Raw genomic sequence first — 24,924 nt, 5'->3', positions numbered from 1 at the left:
ATGTCTATATTTTCATGTTTTCTCCTTGCATACCTTTTATATTTGTGTGATTTTTGCAGAACAAACTCCAGCTTATGACAGTGAGCCCCGAACGGGCTACAGTTCTGCAATGCAACGAATTGTCTCCTGAATTCAATTTTGAACCCCAAGTAGGGTTGCCGGTGAGTTTAGCTTCTTCATCATCCATCATGATCATCATCTTTACCTTCTGACAGGCCCAAGTATACAAACAACATAAACGTCTGTTTTTTTAAAACTACTGTTTACTATGAAATTTTACGTTCAATTTTTAAAGTTAACAGTAGTTTTTCGAAAAAGAGACGTTTATGTAGTCTATGAAAATGGCCCTATTTGGTACCTTTCATTTAATGTAAGTAGTTTTGACATTAAAGTCTAGTTAAAGTAGATAAAACTATTTATTTTTAACCAAATAGAAAAACAGCAGGTCCTGAATTTGAGCTATAAAGTACCTATGCATATTTGTATCTACGCAAATGCGTGCGCGATTGTCTCGTTTGCCTAGACCGATTTTGATGCGGTTTTCAGCATAGTATTTGTCAGACTCATAAATAGAAGTCATTAGATCTCACTCAGAGACACATAGATTAGACATTATAGAAGTAGTTTTTTCTTTCTAAAAACTTTTCTTATCTTCTTTTCCAGTTTTTCCCGGGACTCTTCACATTTAACATGCTCTACGGATCCGTGGATGCTCGAAGAATGACATTCAACATGAAATATAAACTAGTAGAAACAGTCTTCGAGATGTTGCAAGAAATTAAGCCGTGTAGTTACTCGTAATTTGATTGGAGAGGGCGCCATTTTGAAATATTGTCTTTAACTATTGACATACAAAAAACCCAAGATGCACACTCAACGTCTCAAAAACGTCCTCACCAAATGAGCGCAACATTCAAAATTTTGCGCTCATTTCCTATGTCCTAGCCGACCACTTCGGTCGTAAAATGTTATTGCTTTAACTACAGTGCGTTGTAATAACGACTTTAAGCAATTCGCGTAAAGTTGAACTTGCAATAACGTATGCTTGTACCTTATAGAAAAAGACAGAATTCGTGTTCGGGGACACTTTCGAGCGTAGCTTTTATTCGAGACCGTGCATCTTGGGTTTTTGTATATCAATGTCTTGAACATAGAAGTTACTGACTATGGTCTGTAGTTACCCAAAATAGGAACTGCATTTTGACAGTCCATTAAGGACAGAAGCCAAAGTTATAAAAATCACAACAAAAAAAGTTTTCTTAAATAATTCCAAAATTTTATAATAATGACAGACGTTGTTGCCATCATCTTCCAAGCCTTTTCCCAACTATGTTGGGGTTGGGGTCGGCTTCCAGTCTAACTGGATGCAGCTGAGTACCAGTGCTTTACATGCGAGCGTCTACTTATCTGATCTTCACAATATAGTTACCTAGACAACCACTTGGTTATATTGGTTGTCAAACTTTCTGGGCTTCGACAAATAACAGTGCCCCATTGAGAAATCATTTTCGTACATCAAGCTAGTCCAATCTGTCAAATTAACCAATCGAACATTAACCTACCACTATTGTGATAAGGTTGAAAATCTATTGAAGAAAGGAGATGGCCAAAAAAACACCCAGAGTCGACAGGAACTTCATATATATGATTGGATTCAGTATAATTTGTGGATTTTAAAAAGTATTTCAAATCATCTAAAAACCATGGGGTTCTCTTTTTATAACGTTTTTTCGATCAAGATTTTAGTTCACAAAAAGTTTACTTTTACTGTTTGATGTTCGTTAGAAGTTGAATGCAGACTCGTGATTGGACCATTTTACATTGCTAAGTCATTTGTTATATTTGACAATGTCACATGGCGCGATTTTCAAAGACAATTTCTCCAAAAACATTTCATAGCCAGTTGTGAAGGTTGCATGTAACTGCGAAACCTCTCCAAGTAGGTAAGGTCGGTGCTTAATCGTATCGGGAGTGGTTAAATACAAGACCTTTTAATCACCAGGCCAACTCTGAAACTATGGGGTTATTACAAGTGGCTTGTATAATGTTAGTTTGCTTTGCTTTTTGATGTCCCTTGATGTTAATAATCTTTAAAATCAACATATATTCAACATAACCTATTTTTGCGATAATATGAAATAGCTCCTATACCCCATGGATTTCAGTCTGGATTTTTTGGCACCATCAAAGGTCTATCATAAAGAACCTATTGGTAACCATTTCATTGCTGTCGATTCTGGGTTTTTTTTCTATGAAAATTTGGCCATCTCCTTTGACAGACTGAGGTAGGTTGATATGCTGTACTTCGATTAAGCCGAGACTACATAATATAGACCTACCTATAGGTAGGTAAATTATGTAGTAAATAAATAATTATTGTGATCAACTAAAATTGTAAACTTGCAATTAATTATACAAAATGTTATTAAAGAATCAGTTTATTAGAATCAAATCTTGTTTTATTATATACCCCCCGCGTCGGAAGTATTTCACGTAATAGGTTAACTATAGGACAGCAAAGCAAAAGCAAAAAAGTATAGGTATGGAAATGCAAATGTAAGAAACGCAAGTTCCTTATAATCTGTCGTAACTCTATCTTTGCTGTGTTTGGCAATGTTTTTGAAACTCCATCATATGGTGTATAACCAGTATGGTGTATAACCAGTATGGTGTATAACCACCACTTTATTATGAAAATCCGAGCAGTAGTTTTTGAGTTTGTAGTGATGATGCTGTTTTTGAAGTTATCGTGTAAAGGGAAATAAAACACACATTGTTTCTATAAACAATTTATACTATTTTTATTTTATCGGATAAAAAATAACTAAAAACTACTAATAGTAAAAAAAGAATACAACGCGACCTTTGCCTACCAAATCATGAAAAACTATTTACTTTACAAAAAAAAAAAAACAAATTTCCTTTTTTTTAACAATTTTCACGATTTTTTTATTTTCATATTTTATTTTATTTATTGGCAGTATGGTATATACAAATTTATATAATAATCTATATCTTTATATTATTGCGCCTCACTTTTGCGTGCGTGTTTGTCGATATCGACAAATTTTATCGATAGTCAGGATCGTTGCTTCAATCGCCAAAATAAAAATGAGTCGATTACATTTATCGACATTTAGTCGTTCATACGTATTTCATAAATAAAGCTGTCGATTTTGATTAAAAAATATACCTATCGACATAGTCAAAACAGCCAATATATTAAGTTTTATATTAGTTAATAATATAGGTATTAAAAGAGCGCACACAAAAGTACAAAGTTAATTGATTGCATTTGCTATAAGACTCGATTTTTGAGAAAAAATATTTAATGAGTCTAGATTTTGGGCCAAAAAATATAAGTTACCCCGCTAATGTGGCCTGGCATGTAGATATGAGGCCAGGAATTAACTTTAGAACAACATTTTACATTTAACATATTACGCGGCAAATATTTAGCCTTAAAACTACATCCAGGCCACTTCTACAAAGAAAATATACCGTTAAACATATAAAACTACCATCAAAGTCACATTAAATTTAAAACAAATATTAAAATGTGATTTTGCGTTCTGAGAACGGACTTTTTCACATCACTAATCACACACGAAAAAAAAATACATTTATCGACCGTTTGAGTAGAAGAAATAGGACTCAATTTTGACGATCATTTTAAAGAATTATATCGAATCAAAAGTCAGTTCTCAGATTTTACCAAAGACAGTAGGATCCACGATTTTTGTAAAATAAAAATATATGTGACGTTTCTCGCTTCACCCTTTGCCATTCGGCCTAAGTTCATGAAAAAAGGTGCATTCTAAAACATGAAAACTTTTCTATTTAAAAACCTATGGTATTTAGAGTAAAAAAAACGAATTATGGAATTATATACTTCAAAATATGGTCAAGTTGTAATAAATGCTTGACATTGGAAAAACAATTATAATGTGAAATAAATTGGGTTCAAATTAAATAAAATTAACAGTTAATCGACCCCTCACCCTTACATTGCCTGGTTAAAAACCCATTTAAAAAAGATATTGAACCCTAATTCTTATCACATTGATACTACATAGTTTTTTAAATGAAAAAACTTCAGTTTTAGAATCACCTTTCTCTTATTAATAATAATTAATTATTAACAATAACTATACTCCACGAATTTTTATGGATTCTAAAACATATGAGTTCCATAGTTTCTAAATTCAATGGATAAGCCCTTTTATATATTAAATAAAAGCATGATATTTTTTTTCAAGTTTAAAATTAAAAGCTACTAAATCTAAAAAAGAATAAAACTTTTTTTATTACTTAATATTTACAGGAATAAATGATTTAAATGATAAAATGTGTTTACGTTGAGTTACCGAAGTGAATTTTTACAAACATATTTTTTTTATATATAATAGTATCTACACAATTATTGCGTATTAGACAAGTGCTCATTTTTTTGAGATTTTAAGTTTTTTTAGTAAAAAATTGCGATTATAAGTTGGCAATACCGTTGTCATAGATAATATAACCCGTCTTGGGGTTTAAAGTACCATAAACACGTGTGTATGAAGCTTTAAGGGGTCCAGAATGACCCCAAGTGATTTCGACATAATAAAATTTTCGAATAGAAGAATTTTTAGTACATTTTCGATAGATTGATTTCCAAATCCTAACAGAACAAATTATTCGCCAATTTCGATAATAGTTACGGACTTGACTAAATAAATATTTAAAAGTTGAATTGAAAAATCGACTTTAGGTATATAAATTACAAACGCTGAATATATGTATGTATACTAAATATATTAGTGACCAAACAACTTTCCCACTAGATAATAATTAGTTTAATTACAATAGCAAAAAAACTGTCTGAAAATTCCGGCGAGGTTCAAAGTTAGAAACAGCTTTTAAGTTACTGTAATTAAAAAATAAAGTTTTCTTTGGGAAAATTGTTTTTAATCATGAGTAGAGTCACATGTTCAAGTATGTGTCACTAATTACCTGTCAGCCTAAATTGAAAAGCCTGTCATTGGTAATTTCTTACCAAAAATGTTGTTTATTTTTTAAAGTTAAAATAAAAGATTTTTTAATTTCGGAAAACGTCCTAATCTCGTGAAAAAGCTAAAAGAATTACTTTTTTGTAACATTTTAACATCAATACTTTTTGCAATATTATTTTAAAACTACCATATATTTTCGGGCAGTGGTTATTACCGTTAAAAACTACTAGGAAAATATTAATCAATTTTACAACACTTGATGCGTTTTTTTGTAATTATACTAATTTATTTCGCATGGGCAGCAAATATTAATTATCTAATTTCTTTCAAATACCACGTTAATATATTAATTCTTGGTAATGTATTTAATGTTAAAAATTAAAATTTACAAAACTGAATATTCACAATTATTTGTAGTTTAAACCTACCCACACTGACACAAACAGTCGACCGATAGTGGCCCGATAGTTTAAAAAAAATTGTTTTTAAAATAGTGAATTTCATAAACTAAGAAATCAAGGCTTTTTTGATGGGATAAGCAGACCTACCATATGTAAAATAAAAACAAATAATTTGTTATTGATCAAATAGTATGGAAATTATTTTCCTTTGTGCAGTATTGCAAAACTGCGTACTTTGTAATTTCTGAAAATAGTCTTAGCTGCACCTTTGCTTATTGTTATTTGAAGGCAAATAAAAAATTAAAACTTGGAAGTCCATTGAGTGGTTATATAAAGATGGGTAATATATGAAAAATATTACATCTTAAAATGGAAAATTTTTGACATTATTATCCAGTAAATGTATTAAAATATTTATTTGTAAGGAAAGCTTAACATTCAGCGTTGATATACTGCTTAAAATTTGAATTTACGCGAAGTAAAAACCGTTGTTTTTCAACAAGAATTATTAAGTTACGAATGCATTTTCTTTTTTCAAAGAAATATTCTATCTGTCATTTAAAAAAACTACAATAAAAACACTTTTAAATAATAACTGTGTTATATTGATATATTTACACTGAAGTCGGCGACAAACTGATTTTATTTATAATGAATGAACTATTTAAATAAAATAAAAAAAAACTGAAGCGACAAACTTCATATTATCATATCCCAGTTGAAAATTTCAACGTTTCATCAAAAATATCTTGTATCGAACGCATTTTTTTCTCTTGTCACTATCCTCTAGTATCGATTGACTCGATACCAACTCGATACCTAAACTAATCGATTATCTGGAAAACTTATTCCAAGGTAAATATCAACACAAGTATTTGATCAGTTGTTCAGCAACTTCTGTTTTCGTTAAGTCCGCGAACTCTGCTGTTTTTCCCCTTTGCAATATTTCTATAGTGGTCCTAGAGTCCAGTTGTTTCATATGATAAGTTAGTTTTGTTGCGGACATAGGTTTTACGGGTCTTGCGACTGTTAAAGTCGTGTTTTTGAGGGCTCGAGCGAGTGTTTTGAGGAATTTCGACCATTGCCGTTCGTTGGAAGTCGCTTCGGGAGTGTTGACTAACATCGATGCTTTGTCTATTAGTGCGCACACGCAGCTTAGGGTGAACTGGAAGGAAATAACGTAAAATTAAGATTTAATTCTAACAATTATTATGAAATTATGCAGAGGTATATTCTACTCTATCAAATCTCTCTTTCATTCTAAGGTTTGCTGTAAGAGAACACAATATCTGGTTTACTCTCGCCATTGTACAGACGGCACGTCAAGCTATCCAAATCTGTAAAATGTTACCAATCGAACATCAACCTTCCACTATTGCGATAAGGTTGAAAATCTAGTGAAAACATTTGACAGATTGAGGTGGGTTGATGTGCTGTTGTTTGTGAGTACATAAACTTTTAAAAATATAGTATAAATAAGTAGCTATTAAAGACTGGTCTGCAAATCATTGTTCTTACAACCGAATTTAGATTTTAAATCTGCCGTCTGCAAAATACATAGGTCATTAAATGAATATTATGATTCTAGAGAACTGGAACAAAGTTTTACCGGAACAAGGCAGAAAGTATGACAATCAAATATGGGAAAAAGTAAGTTAATTGAAGAAAATGCAATTTACTGTTCTAACATCCACAAACTTACAAAATGTATCTGACCACTAAAATATAAGTCTTTATTCATAACAAAGTAATTTTCTAGGGCATAAATAAAAACTTACAGCTGTAGTAAGCGCATAGGGCGTCCTGGCGGGGTCGAAGGCTTCCGACAGCAGACCGCACGACTCCAGTATCGGCGCCCAGCCAGATGTCGTTTGTATGTAACTGTTCAATAAGAGTTATTAGACTGATGCGATAGGAGTAAATTCTAAAAATGAACTAAGCTTTCTTGATTGATTTGTGAAATCATGAAACCAATAGTTTTCCAAGTTACACTTTTGAATAACGAGTACTTTAATAGGCATGGCGAAGGAAAAAATGTAGTAAGACAGTCTTTTAGATACAACCTTTAAATAATAGACACGTATTTTTATTATTTTCTCTCACAAACAAATAACAACGAAGATATAACACGATTGAATTTTGGTTTACGTCACTTCTGAGAACTTTCACACAGACTTGATGTCACGAGCCCCCACTCAATTTTTGTTGTGTTATATCTTATTAAATATTTACAGCCTTACTACAAAAACTTAAACATCTGTTGAACACTTGTCTAAAAAAAGTGTGTCTGCAAGACGGACTTTATTTCAACGGCATAATCTGTCATTTTTTTAGATAAGTGTTCAACAGACGTTTACAAGAGTTTCTGGTAAATGGTTAATGTTTTGTTAAAATAAAAAATCCGTGTCCTCATCATATTTTTGGCAAATCTAAAATGCGGAGTAATTTAGAATCACCATTTTTAACCCTGTCATCATGCGTATTGTAAAAAAAATGGTTTTGCACGGTACAAAATGTTTTTTTATCTATGTATAATAATACTCACTCAGTATAATGCTTGGCGAGCGACACGCAGGCGGTGTCGTCGCGCCGCGCCGCGTGAGGCAGGGCACGCAGCACCCGCGCCCACAGCCAGCGCAGCCGCCCGTGTGTCGCCGGTACTCGGGATACGAAACGAGTTATTAACGTCTGTAAGAACATATAATAGGGTTATATTTTATTTGTATTTATTTACAGGCCATTTGAGGCACATAGAAAATACAATACATAAATATTGTAACAGTTATAGACACACTTTTTTTTTTCTTTTTTTTTCCGACGTCAAAAATCATCAAGTGACCGCTCCCGCTGTGGGTTAGCAGCGGTGAGGGAGTGTCAGACTCTTACTGACTAAAAACCGTCGTGTTCCGTCATAGGCCGCGTATGTACCAGGGCCGCGGTATCTCATTCGAACAACCCGCAGCCCGTTATAGACACACTGAGACATTGAATGGTTACTTAAGCTGTTATCTGTCAGTTCGGTATCTGTAGGTTATCTGTCACTTCGGAGTGACTTAAGTAATCATTAAATGTCTCTGAGTGCCGGCGTAAAAGTCATATACTAATACGTAATCATACATTAAATCATTTACTAATATAAAAGTTGTGGTGGCCTAGTGGGTAAAGAACCAACCTCTCAAGTATGAGTGTGTGGGTTTTGATTCCAGGTCCAGGCAAGTACCAATGCAACTTTTCTAAGTTTGTTTGTACTTTCTAAGTATATCTCAGACACCAATGACTGTGTTTCGGATGGCACGTTAAACTATAATGGCGTCCACGGCGGATTTCGATCACGGCGGCTGTTTTCATAAAGGAGATTAGTCAGCTGCGCAGGACACATTATAGTACACGAGCATTTGCTTGGACTGCGGTGCACTCACTATTCCTTCACTCTCATGGCGCGATGGGACGACAATCCGACACCACCGGAGAGAGATCACAAGCAGGACCAATTGCAACATGCTCTCTTATGTATGGGTGTATCAATGTATCCGAGACCTCGTGCTCAGCAGCCGCACTTGCTGCAGCTAGACCAACGAAGCAGTACCAAGGGGTATCGGGTTGCCCGGGTAACTGGGTTGAGGAGGTCAAATAGGCAGTCGCTTCTTGTAAAGCACTGGTACTCAGTTGCAGTCGTTTAGACTGGAAGCCGACTCCAACATAGTTAGGAAAATGCTTGGAGGTGATGATGTCTTGTTTTACCCAACTTTACAAAAAGAATGGTTATGCTATTAACTCACCCGTCCCTTTCTAACAGTAAGCATCTGTTGCACCCGGTCACTGTGCAGTAAACCGGCAAACATCTTGTTTCAAAGTTCTTTTATACATATTTAGCCAACTTTACAAAAAGAATGGTTATGCTATTAACTTACCCGTCCCTTCCTAACAGTGAGCATCTGTTGCACCCGGTCACTGTGCAGTAGACCGGCAAACATCTTGTTTATGAGCCCATCATGGTCTTGTTTTACCCAACTTTACAAAAAGAATGGTTATGCTTTCAACTCACCCGTCCCTTTCTAACAGTGAGCATCTGTTGCACCCGGTCACTGTGCAGTAGACCCGCAAACATCTTGTTTATGAGGTCATCCTTGTCTTCGTCCAGGAGATTCTTGGTGGGAACCGGTTTCTGGTTCACTGCGAGGTTCACCACCTAAGTGGAAATATAATTAGTTAATAAATAATATAATTAATAACAATAAGGTCGAAATTCGGTCGGTATGTACTCCAAAGGAGTTGGTTTTTGTTGTTTTTGGAGTTACAAACAATTTTTAGACAAAACACATCACATTGGTTGATTGTACATAAAAATTGAAAGATTCATACAGCTGTACAATTACTGGTGACAATACTTGGTGAGGTAGGTCTTTGATCTTCGAGTTGTGTATTTCGGAAGACACGTTTAATTCAGAAGCTTGAACGCAAATGTCTGGGAACCAGTCTTACAAAAGGGATTTCGGGCTTCCCGGATAACAGGATTGCCAAATGCTAGGCAGATGATCGATTTTTTACCGTAGCTAATGACATTTTAGAAACACATACATTCATACCCTTTTATTTATTTTTTGTTGCAGAATATATTTAATGTTGGCATTATAATACCTACATCTTGTGTCTTTTTTGTATTGTCTGTGCTGAAAAATATATTTATCTATCTACGTACACCCCTCTACATAATATAGCTTTGTAACATACCTGTCTTTTATCAATGCTCTCGCTCTTAGGGCTGTCCTGCTTCGGCCTCCGCTGCACCGACTCGATATTCTTGAGGAATAAGTTGGAGACCTCTTGCTGTTCACTCTCCGCCTCTTTTTGTGCCGCCTCCAACTGTTTCTGTTTTTCTTCTCTTTCCTGGAACAAGTAAATAAGTTTTTAGTTAGATGTAAAAAATACTACATTCCGCTAGTGGTTAATAACTGTGCAATGGGAACTTTTTTTGTGACATGAATATGGATAAAAAGCAACATATGTTAAATGATATATAAGATACCAGAGTGTTTTCTAGCGGGTTTAACGGCAACCCTGGGGAAATTCTATCTATACCTGGATATAAATAAAGCCTAAGTTATTCGGGGATAGACCTCTGGCTGGAGGCCTTAAAACCTTCCAACAGTCAATTTTTCGTTTCGGTTCAGTAGTTTCGGAGTCTTTGGGGTACAAACAATATTTCCCCTTTACTATATTAATTTGATTGGCGGTTTCATCCGCGTCCCGTGGTAACTATTCCATGCACTCGTTTGAAAAGATCCTTTTTTTAAATCCGGTAAATCGTCTGATAGATACTGTTCAAAAGTTTGTACATGTTACTTCAGAAATACTTCAAAATATAACGTACCTTAAGTATAAGCGCGTTGGATATCGCGAGCGGATCGTTGAGTTCTTCAAGCCGCAGCAGTATGAGGTATAGCGCTTCTATGTCAAGCAGGAGTTGTTTTGTTCTCTTCATTTCTCGGGGTACCTGTGGATAAATATAATACTTATTAGTTTACGTGAAAAGTTAGTATAGGCCAGCATAATAAGTATTTTAGAGTTCCATACCCAAAGGCAAACGGGAAGCTATTAATTCGAATTTCAATAACCGAGCCATTCGTTGTTTTGCGATTGGAGGTTGAACCTTGACAGCTTCCTATAAATTATGTCAAATGTCAATGTCTCATCGAAAAACAACGAATGGTTCGGTTATTGAAATCCGCGATTCACGGTAGTTCTATCTACAAAAATACCAAAAAGTCATGTTTGTTTTCTTCAACTGTTTTCTTTTTAAAAAATCCATTTCATCGGGCCTACTGTCGGCCAACCATTTAGTCTGCATCGGGCGGATGCTCTTAGTAATTGGGTCCCTTTTTCCTTTTAGGTTCGGAACCCCACAAAAAATGTTCATGATGATACTGACGATTATGATAATGATGTTGTTAATGTTCTCACCTCAGTAGGATGCGTAGTGCTAGCGACGCTGGACGCTCGCGACATGCGGGACGGCGCGGAGTCGCCGCCCACCACTTCAACGTCGATGATCTTACGCGGCGCCGTCACGCTGCCGCACTGAAACAAATATTTTAGATTAGTAGTGATAAATATATTGATCTATAATATAAACATGAATCGCAAAATGTGTTGGTAAGCGCATAACTCAACAACGCCTGGACCAATTGGCAAATTCTTTTTTTGTTGTGTTTGTTATTGTCAGGAGAAGGTTCTTATGAAAAAAAAATAGGGTAAAGTAGAGAAGTCAGTTGACGGGAGCGAAGCCACGGGCAAACGGGTGTTATTTAGTCAAAAAATTCTGATTTATTTTTAAATCAATTCAAATTAAATCTATGTATGCCAAATTGCTAGAAATAATTGGCACCCGTGGTTGCATAAGGGCCTTTTTTGCCTGAAGCAGCACGATAAACTGGTGGATCCCATCTGTCATTTAACATTCTTGACAGTTGTTACGGGTAGTCAAAAGCCAGTAAGACTAACACCAGTCTTACATCGGGTTGCTCAGGTAACTGGGTTGAGGAGATCAGATAAACAGTCGCTCCCTGTAAAACACTGGTACTTAAAACTGTATATGGTTAGACTGACAGCCAACCCTAACATAGTTGGGAAAAAGCCTAGGCATTATTTATATGTCCGGGGAGCGGCGCTGTCCTCGCTGGTCGAGTTGTGTCTGGTCGAGTTGTGTCTGGAGTTACATACACAGTAACATACACAGTTAGCTATATTACCTGTAACTTGCCGAGCGAGTTCTCGAACTGCGTGGGCACGTATGTCCGGGGAGTGGCGCTGTCCTCGCTGGTCGAGTTGTGTCTGGAGTTACATACACAGTAACATACACAGTTAGCTATATTACCTGTAACTTGCCGAGCGAGTTCTCGAACTGCGTGGGCACGTATGTCCGGGGAGTGGCGCTGTCCTCGCTGGTCGAGTTGTGTCTGGTCGAGTTGTGTCTGGAGTTACATACACAGTAACATACACAGTTAGCTATATTACCTGTAACTTGCCGAGCGAGTTCTCGAACTGCGTGGGCACGTATGTCCGGGGAGTGGCGCTGTCCTCGCTGGTCGAGTTGTGTCTGGTCGAGTTGTGTCTGGAGTTACATACACAGTAACATACACAGTTAGCTATATTACCTGTAACTTGCCGAGCGAGTTCTCGAACTGCGTGGGCACGTATGTCCGGGGAGTGGCGCTGTCCTCGCTGGTCGAGTTGTGTCTGGTCGAGTTGTGTCTGGAGTTACATACACAGTAACATACACAGTTAGCTATATTACCTGTAACTTGCCGAGCGAGTTCTCGAACTGCGTGGGCACGTATGTCCGGGGAGTGGCGCTGTCCTCGCTGGTCGAGTTGTGTCTGGAGTTACATACACAGTAACATACACAGTTAGCTATATTACCTGTAACTTGCCGAGCGAGTTCTCGAACTGCGTGGGCACGTATGTCCGGGGAGTGGCGCTGTCCTCGCTGGTCGAGTTGTGTCTGGTCGAGTTGTGTCTGGAGTTACATACACAGTAACATACACAGTTAGCTATATTACCTGTAACTTGCCGAGCGAGTTCTCGAACTGCGTGGGCACGTATGTCCGGGGAGTGGCGCTGTCCTCGCTGGTCGAGTTGTGTCTGGTCGAGTTGTGTCTGGAGTTACATACACAGTAACATACACAGTTAGCTATATTACCTGTAACTTGCCGAGCGAGTTCTCGAACTGCGTGGGCACGTATGTCCGGGGAGTGGCGCTGTCCTCGCTGGTCGAGTTGTGTCTGGTCGAGTTGTGTCTGGAGTTACATACACAGTAACATACACAGTTAGCTATATTACCTGTAACTTGCCGAGCGAGTTCTCGAACTGCGTGGGCACGTATGTCCGGGAGTGGCGCTGTCCTCGCTGGTCGAGTTGTGTCTGGTCGAGTTGTGTCTGGAGTTACATACACAGTAACATACACAGTTAGCTATATTACCTGTAACTTGCCGAGCGAGTTCTCGAACTGCGTGGGCACGTATGTCCGGGGAGTGGCGCTGTCCTCGCTGGTCGAGTTGTGTCTGGTCGAGTTGTGTCTGGAGTTACATACACAGTAACATACACAGTTAGCTATATTACCTGTAACTTGCCGAGCGAGTTCTCGAACTGCGTGGGCACGTATGTCCGGGGAGTGGCGCTGTCCTCGCTGGTCGAGTTGTGTCTGGTCGAGTTGTGTCTGGAGTTACATACACAGTAACATACACAGTTAGCTATATTACCTGTAACTTGCCGAGCGAGTTCTCGAACTGCGTGGGCACGTATGTCCGGGGAGTGGCGCTGTCCTCGCTGGTCGAGTTGTGTCTGGTCGAGTTGTGTCTGGAGTTACATACACAGTAACATACACAGTTAGCTATATTACCTGTAACTTGCCGAGCGAGTTCTCGAACTGCGTGGGCACGTATGTCCGGGGAGTGGCGCTGTCCTCGCTGGTCGAGTTGTGTCTGTTCGAGTTGTGACGTTCTCTGTGGGTGTGGGATTCTTGTTTTACTCCTGAAAACAATAAAAATAAGTCTTTTATAATCTTCTTTGTCCCTTAATCCCTCGTGTCTGGGAGGGCACATGAAGGCGTCCCCGAATGCTACTCAGTAGCAGTCGTTGTTACATACACACGTCAGATGCCGTCAGGATTTGAGAGAACTCTGACACTAAGGCCTGTCAGGTGATTAATTGTTGTTATGTTACAGCCTTTTTATCGTCCCACTGCTGGGCACAGGCCTACTCACACAGGGAAGGATGATTAATTAATTAATTTAAACTTTATTATCATATTTATTCATTGATTAAACGAAGAAGTGAAGTAAGTAGTAAGTAAATAATTAATAGTTCCCGCACATCGGATATCAAATCTGATACATCAAGCTGCTATCACTGTCAATTTTAAATGACATGTGGCACACAAATAGTTTCGAGTCCGAAAATTAACATTTACATAAGCTACTTTTCACTCGATTGCAGCAAATTCTACTTCCGAGACATGGGTAAAAGGGCGGGGAACAGCCCGTAGGCTATATATTACCATGGATACAAGAAATAATATCCTCGAAACTTGGGTGAAACCGCGAGAAACAGACAGTTACAATACAATAGAACATACCTCCGCTGTAGAATGGATGATTCTGTTGGTTCGCCTTATGCGCCTCTTTGACGCCTTCCTTCTCTTTGCTCGCTTGTCGCTCTAAGAACACCTGTAAATTAAAAAAATAAAATTTTAATAATGTAAAACTTATCTGTACTAATGTCATCATCCTCATCATCCTCCGAGCCTTTTCCCAATCACGTTGGGGTCGGCTTCCAGTCTAACCGGATTCAGCTGAGTACCAGTGCTTTACAAGAAGCGACTGCCTATCTGACCTCCTCAACCCAGTAACCCGGGCAACCCGATACCCCTTGGTTAGACTGGTGTCAGACTTTCTGGCTTCTGACTACCCGTAACGACTGCCAAGGATGTTCACTGACAGCCGGGACCTACAGTTTAACGTGCCATCCGAAACACAGTCAATGGTGTCTAAGATATACTTAGAAAGTACATACAAACTTAGAAAAGTTGCATTGGTACTTGCCTGACCTGGGATCGACCCCGCGCCCTCATACTTGAGGTTGGTCCTTTACCCACTAGGCCACCACGACTCTCTACTAATGTAATGGACGGGAATAATTTTTGTATGTGTTTTTTTTATTGTAAGGTCTCCGAAACTACTAAACTGTTGGGATGAAACTAAGCCGAGTAACATCTAGGCTATATTTTGTCTGGTACAGAACGAAGTTACCCTCGGAATCCGGGTGAAACTAAGCAACTATACTTGTTTTGTAAATATGTTGTTGGTTTGCCAGAATAAATAAATAAATAAACCGAAAAAATCCTAGTTCATCGTAACATGTAACTTGATTAGAATCACAGCTTTCAAAACTCACATAATTTGTTCTGGGAAGAACTGAAAATCTATTTTTTACGGTAAATCTAAGTCCTTTGAAAATATCATTCATTGCCTCTTTATTAGGTGGCCCACCCTTACATGTATTTTTTGTAACAATTTGTAATAATGTCAATAAGGACTGCTGGTGGTTGACCGAAAACATCAGTACCATGGCTGACAGCTAACTAAAATCCACTCACCGTATAGTAAAAATCATGTATATAAGGAGTCCCAGTATTCAGCTGTAACATCTGTATGTTTATAAGCCATTGCTTCTCTCTGGCCGTCATAAGACCTGCATATTCGTCCGTGTCACTTCCGCTTGCGTCATCGCCGTTTATTGAATGCCTGAAAGTGAATAAATTGATTAATTATAGTACTTATTATTATAAATGGGAAACTTTGTATGTATGGACGGATGTTCCGTTCCGTTCACGCAAAAAGTCCTGGATTTAGATCAATTTTGATGAAACTTGGTACATAAGGAATTATCAGAATAATATACAGGCAAATTTTTATCTGTATGCGGTAAGAAGTTCCCCCGGGACACGGGTTAAACCGCTGGTGGAAGCTAGTTATCTAAGTCTCGAACTGATATTATAAAGAAGAAAAAAATGTGTTTATTTACTACTGAACCGGTTTGAAATATTCTTTCAGTTTCTTTATCCCCGGGTGTCATAGGCTACATCCGGATTCGGGAAAAATGTGTTTATTTACTACTGAACCGGTTTGAAATATTCTTTCAGTTTCTTTATCCCCGGGTGTCATAGGCTACATCCGGATTCGGGAAAAATGTGTTTATTTACTACTGAACCAATTTGAAATATTCTTTCATTTTCCTGAGATTAGCTATCCGGTTCCTTCGGAAGCGGGTAGAACCGCAGGGATCTAGCTAGCTAATCTCAGGAACCACTGGTCCAATTTGCAAAATTCTTCCTGTATTAGATAGCCCATTTATCGAGAAAGGCTATAGGCTACTTTTTATCCGAATACACTATGTAGGTATGTCTCACAGGACGCGGGTAAAACCCATACTAGAAGCAAGACTTCATCATCAGCCTATCGCAGTCCACTGCTGGACATAGGCCTCTCCAAGTGCACGCCACTGAGCTCGATTTTCGGCTTCTCGCATCCAGCTCCTGCCAGCCGTCTTGCGCAAGTCATCACTCCACCGTGCCTGAGGACGTCCTACACTACGTTTGCCGAAGCGTGGTCTCCACTCTAGAACTCGTTTACCCCAACGGTTATCGGTTCTTCGGCTAAAAAAACTTACTAAGAAATAAATAAGTAAAAAATACAACTCACCTATTATTAAAAGTACCATTCACCCTCTGATTATTAAACATAGGATGGCTAAACTGGCTGTTAGTAAATACATTATTCCTATTATTCAACATCGGATGATGATTAGCGTTATGAAAACTATTATTAAATTGCAACATCGGATGTGTATTTTGTATCAATTGAACCAAATTTTGCGAAGTCAAATTCTGTGTTTGCTTAGAATTATTGTACACTCGACTTTTTTGGACTTTTTGGTCTTTCGGAACCGGTTTCGGAGTATTTTTACTCTGTGGTGATTGGTTGATTTGGTTCATATGGTTCATTTGGTTGCTGGGTGAGTGTTTGATGTTGTTAATTGGTTGCGGCTGGTTTTTTATCAGCATTGGTTGGTTGATCATCATGTTCGGTTGGTTTAGTGGTTGCTCGGGTTTTGATGGCATTGAGGGCTGAAAATTAAAGAATATTTAATTAGTTTACCTACATTGATAAAGTCGGTTAAAAAATAGTTATTTTAAGGTCCTATCTGACAAGATTATATAGCTTTTAAATAAGTACGAATCAAAATACTGAGATCAAACTACGATACATAGGTACTATACTAAAAAACACTTGGCTTGACTTGGTAATTAAACCATTTTTAATCCTTACTAATATTTATGAGAAAATAACTATTTCTGTTTGTCAGTCAGTCCAGCTTTTACATCAAAACTGATCAACTGATTTAAGTGAAATTAGGTACAAATATACTCACTCAACATTTGATAAGGCACTCAACTAAAATTATTTATCAAAAGGTATATACTTACACGAAAATTAGGATTATACTGGCCCATATTGGAATTAAAATTTGGCCTCTGCATATTAATTCCGGGAGGAGGGCCCATCATCCTAGGTTGACCCATCATATGCTGAAACTGACTCATTCCAGGAAACTGGTTACCATTCTGCATCATCTGGTTAACATTCTGACCCATCTGGTTAGGATTCTGACCCATCTGGTTCGGGTTCTGACCCATCTGGTTGCTACCCATATGGTTGTTCATCTGGTTAAGATTTTGTCCCATCGACTGCATGTTTTGTCCCATCTGGTTGACGTTCTGTCCCATCTGACTCATATTCTGAGACATCTGATTGACATTTTGTCCCATGTTCTGTCCCATTTGGTTGACGTTTTGTCCCATTTGGTTCATACTCTGTCCCATCTGACCCATACTTTGACTCATATTCAAATTCTGTCCCATTTGGTTAACATTCTGTCCCATCATCTGGTTGTTTTGTCCCATTTGGTGAACACTCATATTTTGCGTGAGTTGGTTCATCATATTACTCCCTGGGCCTATAGGGTTGTTTTGAAACTGGTTACCAATTTGGTTGTTCATGAACTGTGTTACGTTTTGGCCCATTTGGTTGACGTGGTTCGGTAGTAGTTGGTTGTTTTGTCCCATTTGGTTCATGAGCTTGGTTAGCGGTTGGTTCATGTTGTGGGACATTGATTGTTGGGGTGCAAATGGTAAGGGGACGGGGGCTTGAAGACCCGGAGGTCTTTGTAGTATGACTGGTGGAAATCTTGGCTGTGGAAAACAGAAAAACAAACAATAAAAAATATTGCTTTTGCTACAAAGAGACATGAATTCTGAATTAATAATACATTTTCTGGTGTAAAGGAATATAAATGATCAACAATATATGATGAAACTTGACGGTTATGTAGCTTGTACATACATCAGTATATTATAGACTGTTTTTTATAAGAGATCATGAAGTAGTTCCCTCAAGAAGCGGGAAAAATCGCTGTCGGAAGTTAACAATAGTTAATGCAAAAAATATCAAGGATGTTCATTACGCCAAAACTACTGGATAGATTTTGATGCAACTTTTCAGCAATATACTGTACACATCAGAATAACATATTGTCTACTTTTTATCTATGTGCCTTCTTTCTTCTTGCCTCTATTTTTCATTTATCTATGTGCCTTCTTGTATGTCCCGGACCTGGTCCTAAACCTTGGATGGGAACATACCTGAAAGTAGTTCTGGTTGAAATTGGGCTGCGGCACCTGCTTCTGCCGCAGCTGGCGTTCCAGTTCTTCCACCGTGCACACATTCTTCAATCCTTGCACCGGCTGTAATACAAGATATTATGGAATTTTATTATTTTTATTCTGGCCTCTTATGGAGGAACTCGTGGCAGCCCGGGACACGATACATTTGTGGGTCCCGACTATCAGTAAAACATGTTTTGCAGTTATTACGGGTAGTCAAAAGTCAGAAAGTGACAACTGGCAAGGGGTATCCGGTTGCAACTGTGTGGAGGAGGTCAGATAGGCAGTCGATCCATGTGGCCCACTGGTACTAATTTACATCAGGTTAGAGATTCTGGTATACCTTGCTTGAACTTTGTCAAATAACTCTCAAATCCAGCTCTAATTAATTTTATAGTAATAAAAATAAAAAAAGTACATACATAAAAATATATATTGTAGGTACTTACTGTGGGAGCACTTGGAAAGATGGGGTCATGCCTCCACACATTTGAGGAGAAAGACCTCGAGTGTGGTGCATCCGTCTCGTCCAAGACTAGCTGTGATAACGACGCCTCTGTAACAACACAAATACATTCATTAATAAAAAAGAAGTAAGATATAATATTTATGGATACAACACAAAAAAAAGGAAAGTATACAAAAATAAATTATGTGGGTGCTAAATAGGTCCAGATCAGCATTAAGCAAGACATGGATATTCTAGAGCCCGAGAAAGGGCACAGGCTACTTTTTATCCTGCTGCGCGAAGTAGTCTCATCAAGAACCGTGGGGAACAGTCAGTTTTATACCAAGCTGAAAAGTTTGTTTGTGCTAAGCTCGAGTAGTGCAACAATTTGAAATATTATTTCACTGTTGGCTAGCTAGACTATCCTCAAGCAACATAGGCTATGTTTTATATCCCCCAGGACGAGGAGAACAGCTTTTCTAAAGATTTTGTGTTAGCGAGCTCATCAATCTGGGTATGAGAACGAATTCCCTTGGGAAACAGGTGGAACCACATGGGGTACAGCCATATAAGCCATATAAGTCACTCGGAATTGGTTCTTTGCTAATAAATCCCTTCTGCGCAGATGTAGGTCAGAGCTCAGGATTCGTGCCGATAACTATACCTACTCACCCAGCTGGGTGTTAGATCATCGATCCTGAAAGCTACCTTTATCCAGAAATGAGAATGAAATTCCCTCAGGAAACAATTCGAAAAACACTGTGTACTTAGTACATAATATACTGGTAAGGAGTAATAGCAACACTTTATATACTGGTACTCACCCAGCTGTGTGTTAGCGAGGTCGTCGATCCCGCTGTTGTGTCTGCGGCTGCTCTCCAGCTGTTCGGCGAGCTGCTCGTGCTCCACCTCCCAGTCGAACTCGTCAGCTAAGGAGTAAGCAACACTTTATTATTGTGACCTGAACATTTTGGCCTCAAGTGTATTAAGGTCAAAAACCCTTTTCATTTTTTAATTTCCAGCTTACTGTCGAAGCCTACGCCAAAGTGTTTAGCGTGAGCAATTCCAGTATCATTAAGGAAATGTTTTTTTCTGTGATACCTAGTTACTTTTAAATAAATAAGTAAATCTTTCTTGAATTAATTAAATAAATAAACATTATTATGAACAATGGTGGGGTGATGATGATTATCACTTTAGGAAATGTTAAGAAGCCCAAAAACCAAGTTATGTATTAGTAATTCAAGCATGATGTTAGTATGTATTAATTAATTTATATGATGGTGGATGTGGATGTGTGTGGTTGGGTAATAAAAGTAACCTTTCCATGCTTAACCTTATGGTCTATCTATTCGTGCAACTGTTACTTAGCTACAAACTCCTCCTTTTCCGATGATGGTTAAAAAATTCAAAGCTGGTTAATAAAAGCAGGTCTTAATTCAAGCGTTCACCCATCCCTTAACTTTATGATGGATCGATCCTTGCGGCTGTTACTTAACCACAACCTTCTCCTTTCCGATGATGGTTAAATATGAAAACTGGGTAATAAAAGCAGGTATTAAGTCAGCGGTCACCCATCCCTATGGTCTATCCATGTAACTGTTACTTAGCCACAACCTCCTTTCCGCCGCCGGTTAAAACTTAAGTCTCTGATGATGATGAACTCAAAGCTGGTTAATAGAAAGCAGGTGTTAAGCGGTTCCCAGTGCACCAGCTAAACAGAAATACTCACAACCTTGGCCAAAGGTCTCATCGTTGAGAGCGTCGTACTCGTCCTCTGAGGGTTCGCCACCACCTTCGTCATCATTTAAGTTCTGAAACAAGAAGGTTTGCAATGTTATTGGGGATTATACCTTTTTTTCTGTGTGAGAAGAGGTTTCTATGTGGCCTGTAGTGGGACAGTAATAGAATAGAATTTTATTTTGCAAATATACATTGGTGCAGATGTATTAATATAGTGCGGCAGATATAGGTATAGGTCTTTTATTCATAGCATAGGTCTTTAAATGAATATGTCATACGTATTTCGCTTTTTATTAATTCTCAGTTTTATAGTAAATACTTATTGATGTCGTTCAAATGATGTGTAAATAGGCTGTTTTTTTTTTTTGCTTTTTAATTATTAGTTTTCTTAGCTTTATTTTTAAAACTTCTATATGTTGTTTAAATAATGTGTTGATGGGCCATTTCTTGCGGTTTTTAACGACACTCATTCAAAAGTGAGTCAGTCTATCAGTCATACTTTCACGATAAAAATGGCTGAACTCATCAATTTGAAGTTGGTATGAAAATAGGTAGAACACTGAGCAAAACCTAATCATATTTTTAGCTATGTGGGTGACTAAGATTCCTCAGAAAACAGCTGATGACGAAAGTAAAGCGCGAATCTACACATATTATTTGCACTTATTATTTTATCAAACAAAAAGTTATTTTCTCCTTAAAACTGTCGAATGAATCAGAATTATAGTTACGTCATCATTAATTAGTGCTACAATTATGAAAGTCGGCTACAAATAAACAACAGTGACATTCTGTTTCTTTCTAAGTATATCTTGGACACCAATAGCTGATAAAAAGGTGAAGGAAAACATCTTGAGGAAACCTGGACTATATAGTCTGAAATCACCAACCCGCATTGAGCAAGCATGGTGATTAACGCTCAATCCTTCTCCGTGTGAGAGGAGGCCGCAGCCCAGCAGTGGGACGATAAAAAAGGCTGTAACAGATATTTTCTTGCTATACAAAGATGGAACGAATAAGGCCAGCCTTTGTCACGTTATGTCCGTCAAATACATGGAGTAAGAAAAGACGAGAGGAGATACCATAATGCAGGTAGGTCAGGCGCCTTCAAAATCAAAAGTCATTTATTCAAAGAAGGCTGAAAATCAGCATTTTTTGAACGTCCAATCTACAAAAGACAGCCCCCAAAACGCCCGCCCTTCACCACTTCCGTGTGTTTTGGCTGGAAAGAAGAAGTGGTGGAACAAAGTCCCCAGCCCTTCTTCTAGGCTAGGTCAAATAAGAACGGTGAGTGAGTATGACGTTACGAGTGAACTAACGAGGTGTGCGGGTTCTTTGAGACATCTGTCACCGATTTTTGGTATAACAAAAAGAGATGGGGTCGAAATAAGGTGTATAAAGGTGTCTACACACCAAAGCCACACAATCATGCGGCATGATTGTACAAAGTACGTCCGGCGGGTTGGGCCGCCGGGCTGTGCCGCCGGCATCAGCGGCTTTGGTGTGTAGACACCTTTAGGGTGATGACGTTCCTCGCCCCCCGAACACTCGCATTTTGGCGCGCTACTTTCATCTCCCGAGCCTTTTCCCAACTATGTTGGTGCCGGCTTCCAGTCTAACCGGATGTGGCTGAGTACCAGTGCTTTACCTCCTCCTTCCCGTGTGAGAGGAGGCCTGAGCCCGGCATTGGGACGATAAAAAAAAAAGGCTGTAACTGTAACCGTAACCAGTGCTTTACAAGGAGCGACTGCCCTATCTGACCTCTTCAACCCAATTACCCGGGCAACCCAATACCCCTTGGTTAGACTGGTGTCAGCCTTACTTTTTGGCGCACTAGTTTCTTAGGAGATATTGCGTTATGGCACCTCCGCTAGTCATTTTGTTCTCCATGGTAGAATATCAATGCTATAGCGACCCAGATATCAGAAATACTGCATTTATGTCACATATTAACTGCATAAAGGGTAAAGGCGTGATGCCACCAATGTGCAGTGTACACAAATGTATCTTGTGAAACAGTAACGAAGATTGCATAAATCTCAAGGTTAAGGCTAAGGCTTGAGCCGACCAACAGGTACACATTTTTTGTTGGAAAACAAATGGGCGCGAATAATTTTGGAAGAATCTCGCAATAAGGTTTATTGCAAACAAAAGTTGTCAGATTGTTAAAACAATGCTACTGGAATCCTAAACGTATGTTGGAGAGCATCAAAACTTTTATTGTCATTGACCTGACTGTAATAAAGTCAGCCTTTTTCCCAACTATTTTAGGATCAGCTTCCGGTCTGAAAATTATGAGAAATTCTATCACTTTTGGTAAGCTACATAATTCACAAGTAACATAAGACTATATTTTGTCCAGGCACGGGCAGAAGGTACCCAAGATGTGGGTGTAACCATGGGAAACAGCTATAAAAATTATTGTGTTTTCATAAGACATGTTGTCTTGTAAGATAATCCAAAATATGTATTTTCTACTTAGATTTTTTTTTAATAGGTAAGTTAAGTTAAAACAGAACTTTCTAGTTAGATATTGAATTCAGAAAACTAAAGTAGAAAATAATAAATTTGAATCCCTTTCTCTTCTTAAATCACCTATTTAAGAAAAGTCAAACTCAATCTAGGTGTTTTGGGAGGTTAGCCAGACAAACAAACCAATAAGATTATATGGATTTTTGGTAGGTATTATCCGATTTTAGAAATACATACTTCAATAGGTATACTTGTTACATATTTACATAAATACCTGTGACAGAAATATTTTTAAACAGAACTTTTATGTCTGACTTAATCTATGCACACTTTTCTACTAACTGCTGGAAGAGATTTCATTAGAAATCAGCTTTACCTAAGTACTATTTTATTAAACTAGCTTCTACTATAGTCTTTACCTTCCCGTCTCATTCCATAAAGTTATGTGTACAAGATTGTGCTTAGTAATAAGACAGCTTTAGAAAAATGTGTCTTTCGCCTGTTGTTTCACAAAAAGTAGCCTGTATGTTTTTCTGCTAAATAAGCTATATTACTGCCTATTTAAATCAAAATCTATGGAGTAATTTTTGCATGAAAGAGGAGCAAACATACATATGTATTAGTAGGACTTCTGTCTCACACTTGCTATGTACATAAGTGGTTAAATTAAGTACCCTTTGAGTACTTCTAAGTAACTGCATGAAACAATGCACATTATTGTATCAGTTCAAAGTTCTTACATACAAAGTTAACTTCACCTTATCACTGTATTTACTTTAAAACAGCTATATATATTGTTGTCATCTGACATCAGTCAACACATATGGACATACATCAGCAATTAAACCACTTTCCATATGTGGGGTGCAAATGCAACTACCAACACGATTATATCACGAAAACTAAGTACACAAGCATAAAATGCGATACACAAAACTATAAGTACGTATTCAAAACAACTGTGAGTCAGACACATAAAAATATACAGCCCACAGAAAACAGATTTCATAATGTTTTATCAAGTTGAGTGCACGAATTTTGGCGCGCTTTACATGCACAGACGTGCTGAGGCGTACTTTATGGCTTTAATCTAGACTATTACGTGTTTTTCTCGAATTTGTTAGCCGAAACAAACAAGTGACAAGTAGAATTTGAAAATACATAATTATAATATGTATAGGCAACAATACGACGCGTTAGTTGTTTATCGTGCCGTGTTGGACAGTTTTAAAGATGTTAATGCCCTAAACTGATGTATAACACGTAAATATAAGGTAGAAAGTGGGAATACTTGATTGTATAGTGAAATGCAGCATTAGAAGTGGCGTGCTGGCAGTCCCAAACCACACAGTTTTAGGGTTATTATATATGAAATAAATCGTCTCTTTCGGTAGAATACTGTTTAGACTTACCGATAACGAAGTATCGAACCCGAAGAAAGAATCTGCCATTGGAATTTTTCATATATCATGGACACAAATGACATGACTTGTCACGGTACATATGTCGCAAAGGCGAAGGCGGCCATGACATTTTGGCTAGTGAGGTAACTAACTGGTACTAAAAGTAGTGTGGTGACCGTATCGA

At 37.9% G+C, this 24,924-nt stretch overlaps 2 protein-coding genes across 2 annotated transcripts in view; one reads left to right on the top strand and one right to left on the bottom strand.

Moving 5' to 3' along the window:
* LOC110383305 (dynein axonemal intermediate chain 7 homolog) overlaps positions 1 to 1,204 on the top strand; it is a 30,114-nt gene extending 28,910 nt beyond the window's left edge. Inside the window, exons 24-25 of the mRNA XM_064042755.1 lie at positions 60 to 161; positions 664 to 1,204. Of these exons, the coding sequence (XP_063898825.1) occupies positions 60 to 161; positions 664 to 801 (240 nt within the window). The 3' untranslated portion in view covers positions 802 to 1,204. The remainder of the gene's footprint in view (positions 1 to 59; positions 162 to 663) is intronic.
* A 1,569-nt stretch (positions 1,205 to 2,773) lies between these two features.
* Positions 2,774 to 24,911, bottom strand: Patr-1 (Protein associated with topo II related - 1). Its single transcript, XM_064042556.1, has 17 exons — positions 24,750 to 24,911; positions 20,855 to 20,936; positions 19,947 to 20,051; positions 19,124 to 19,230; positions 18,654 to 18,755; positions 17,439 to 18,203; positions 16,654 to 17,078; positions 15,549 to 15,696; positions 14,529 to 14,619; positions 13,794 to 13,924; positions 11,357 to 11,473; positions 10,767 to 10,889; positions 10,127 to 10,282; positions 9,441 to 9,584; positions 7,941 to 8,083; positions 7,174 to 7,276; positions 2,774 to 6,560 (listed from the first exon to the last, which is right to left on the bottom strand). The coding sequence occupies exons 1-17, from the start codon at positions 24,786 to 24,788 to the stop codon at positions 6,258 to 6,260; spliced, it is 3,084 nt and encodes a 1,027-aa protein (XP_063898626.1). The 5' UTR covers positions 24,789 to 24,911; the 3' UTR covers positions 2,774 to 6,257.
* Between the last annotated feature and the right edge of the window lie 13 nt (positions 24,912 to 24,924).

This window comes from Helicoverpa armigera, chromosome 29 (assembly GCF_030705265.1).
Source record: "Helicoverpa armigera isolate CAAS_96S chromosome 29, ASM3070526v1, whole genome shotgun sequence".
In the NCBI taxonomy this organism is placed as follows: domain Eukaryota; kingdom Metazoa; phylum Arthropoda; class Insecta; order Lepidoptera; family Noctuidae; genus Helicoverpa; species Helicoverpa armigera.
This window is presented reverse-complemented; position numbering and strand designations above follow the sequence as displayed.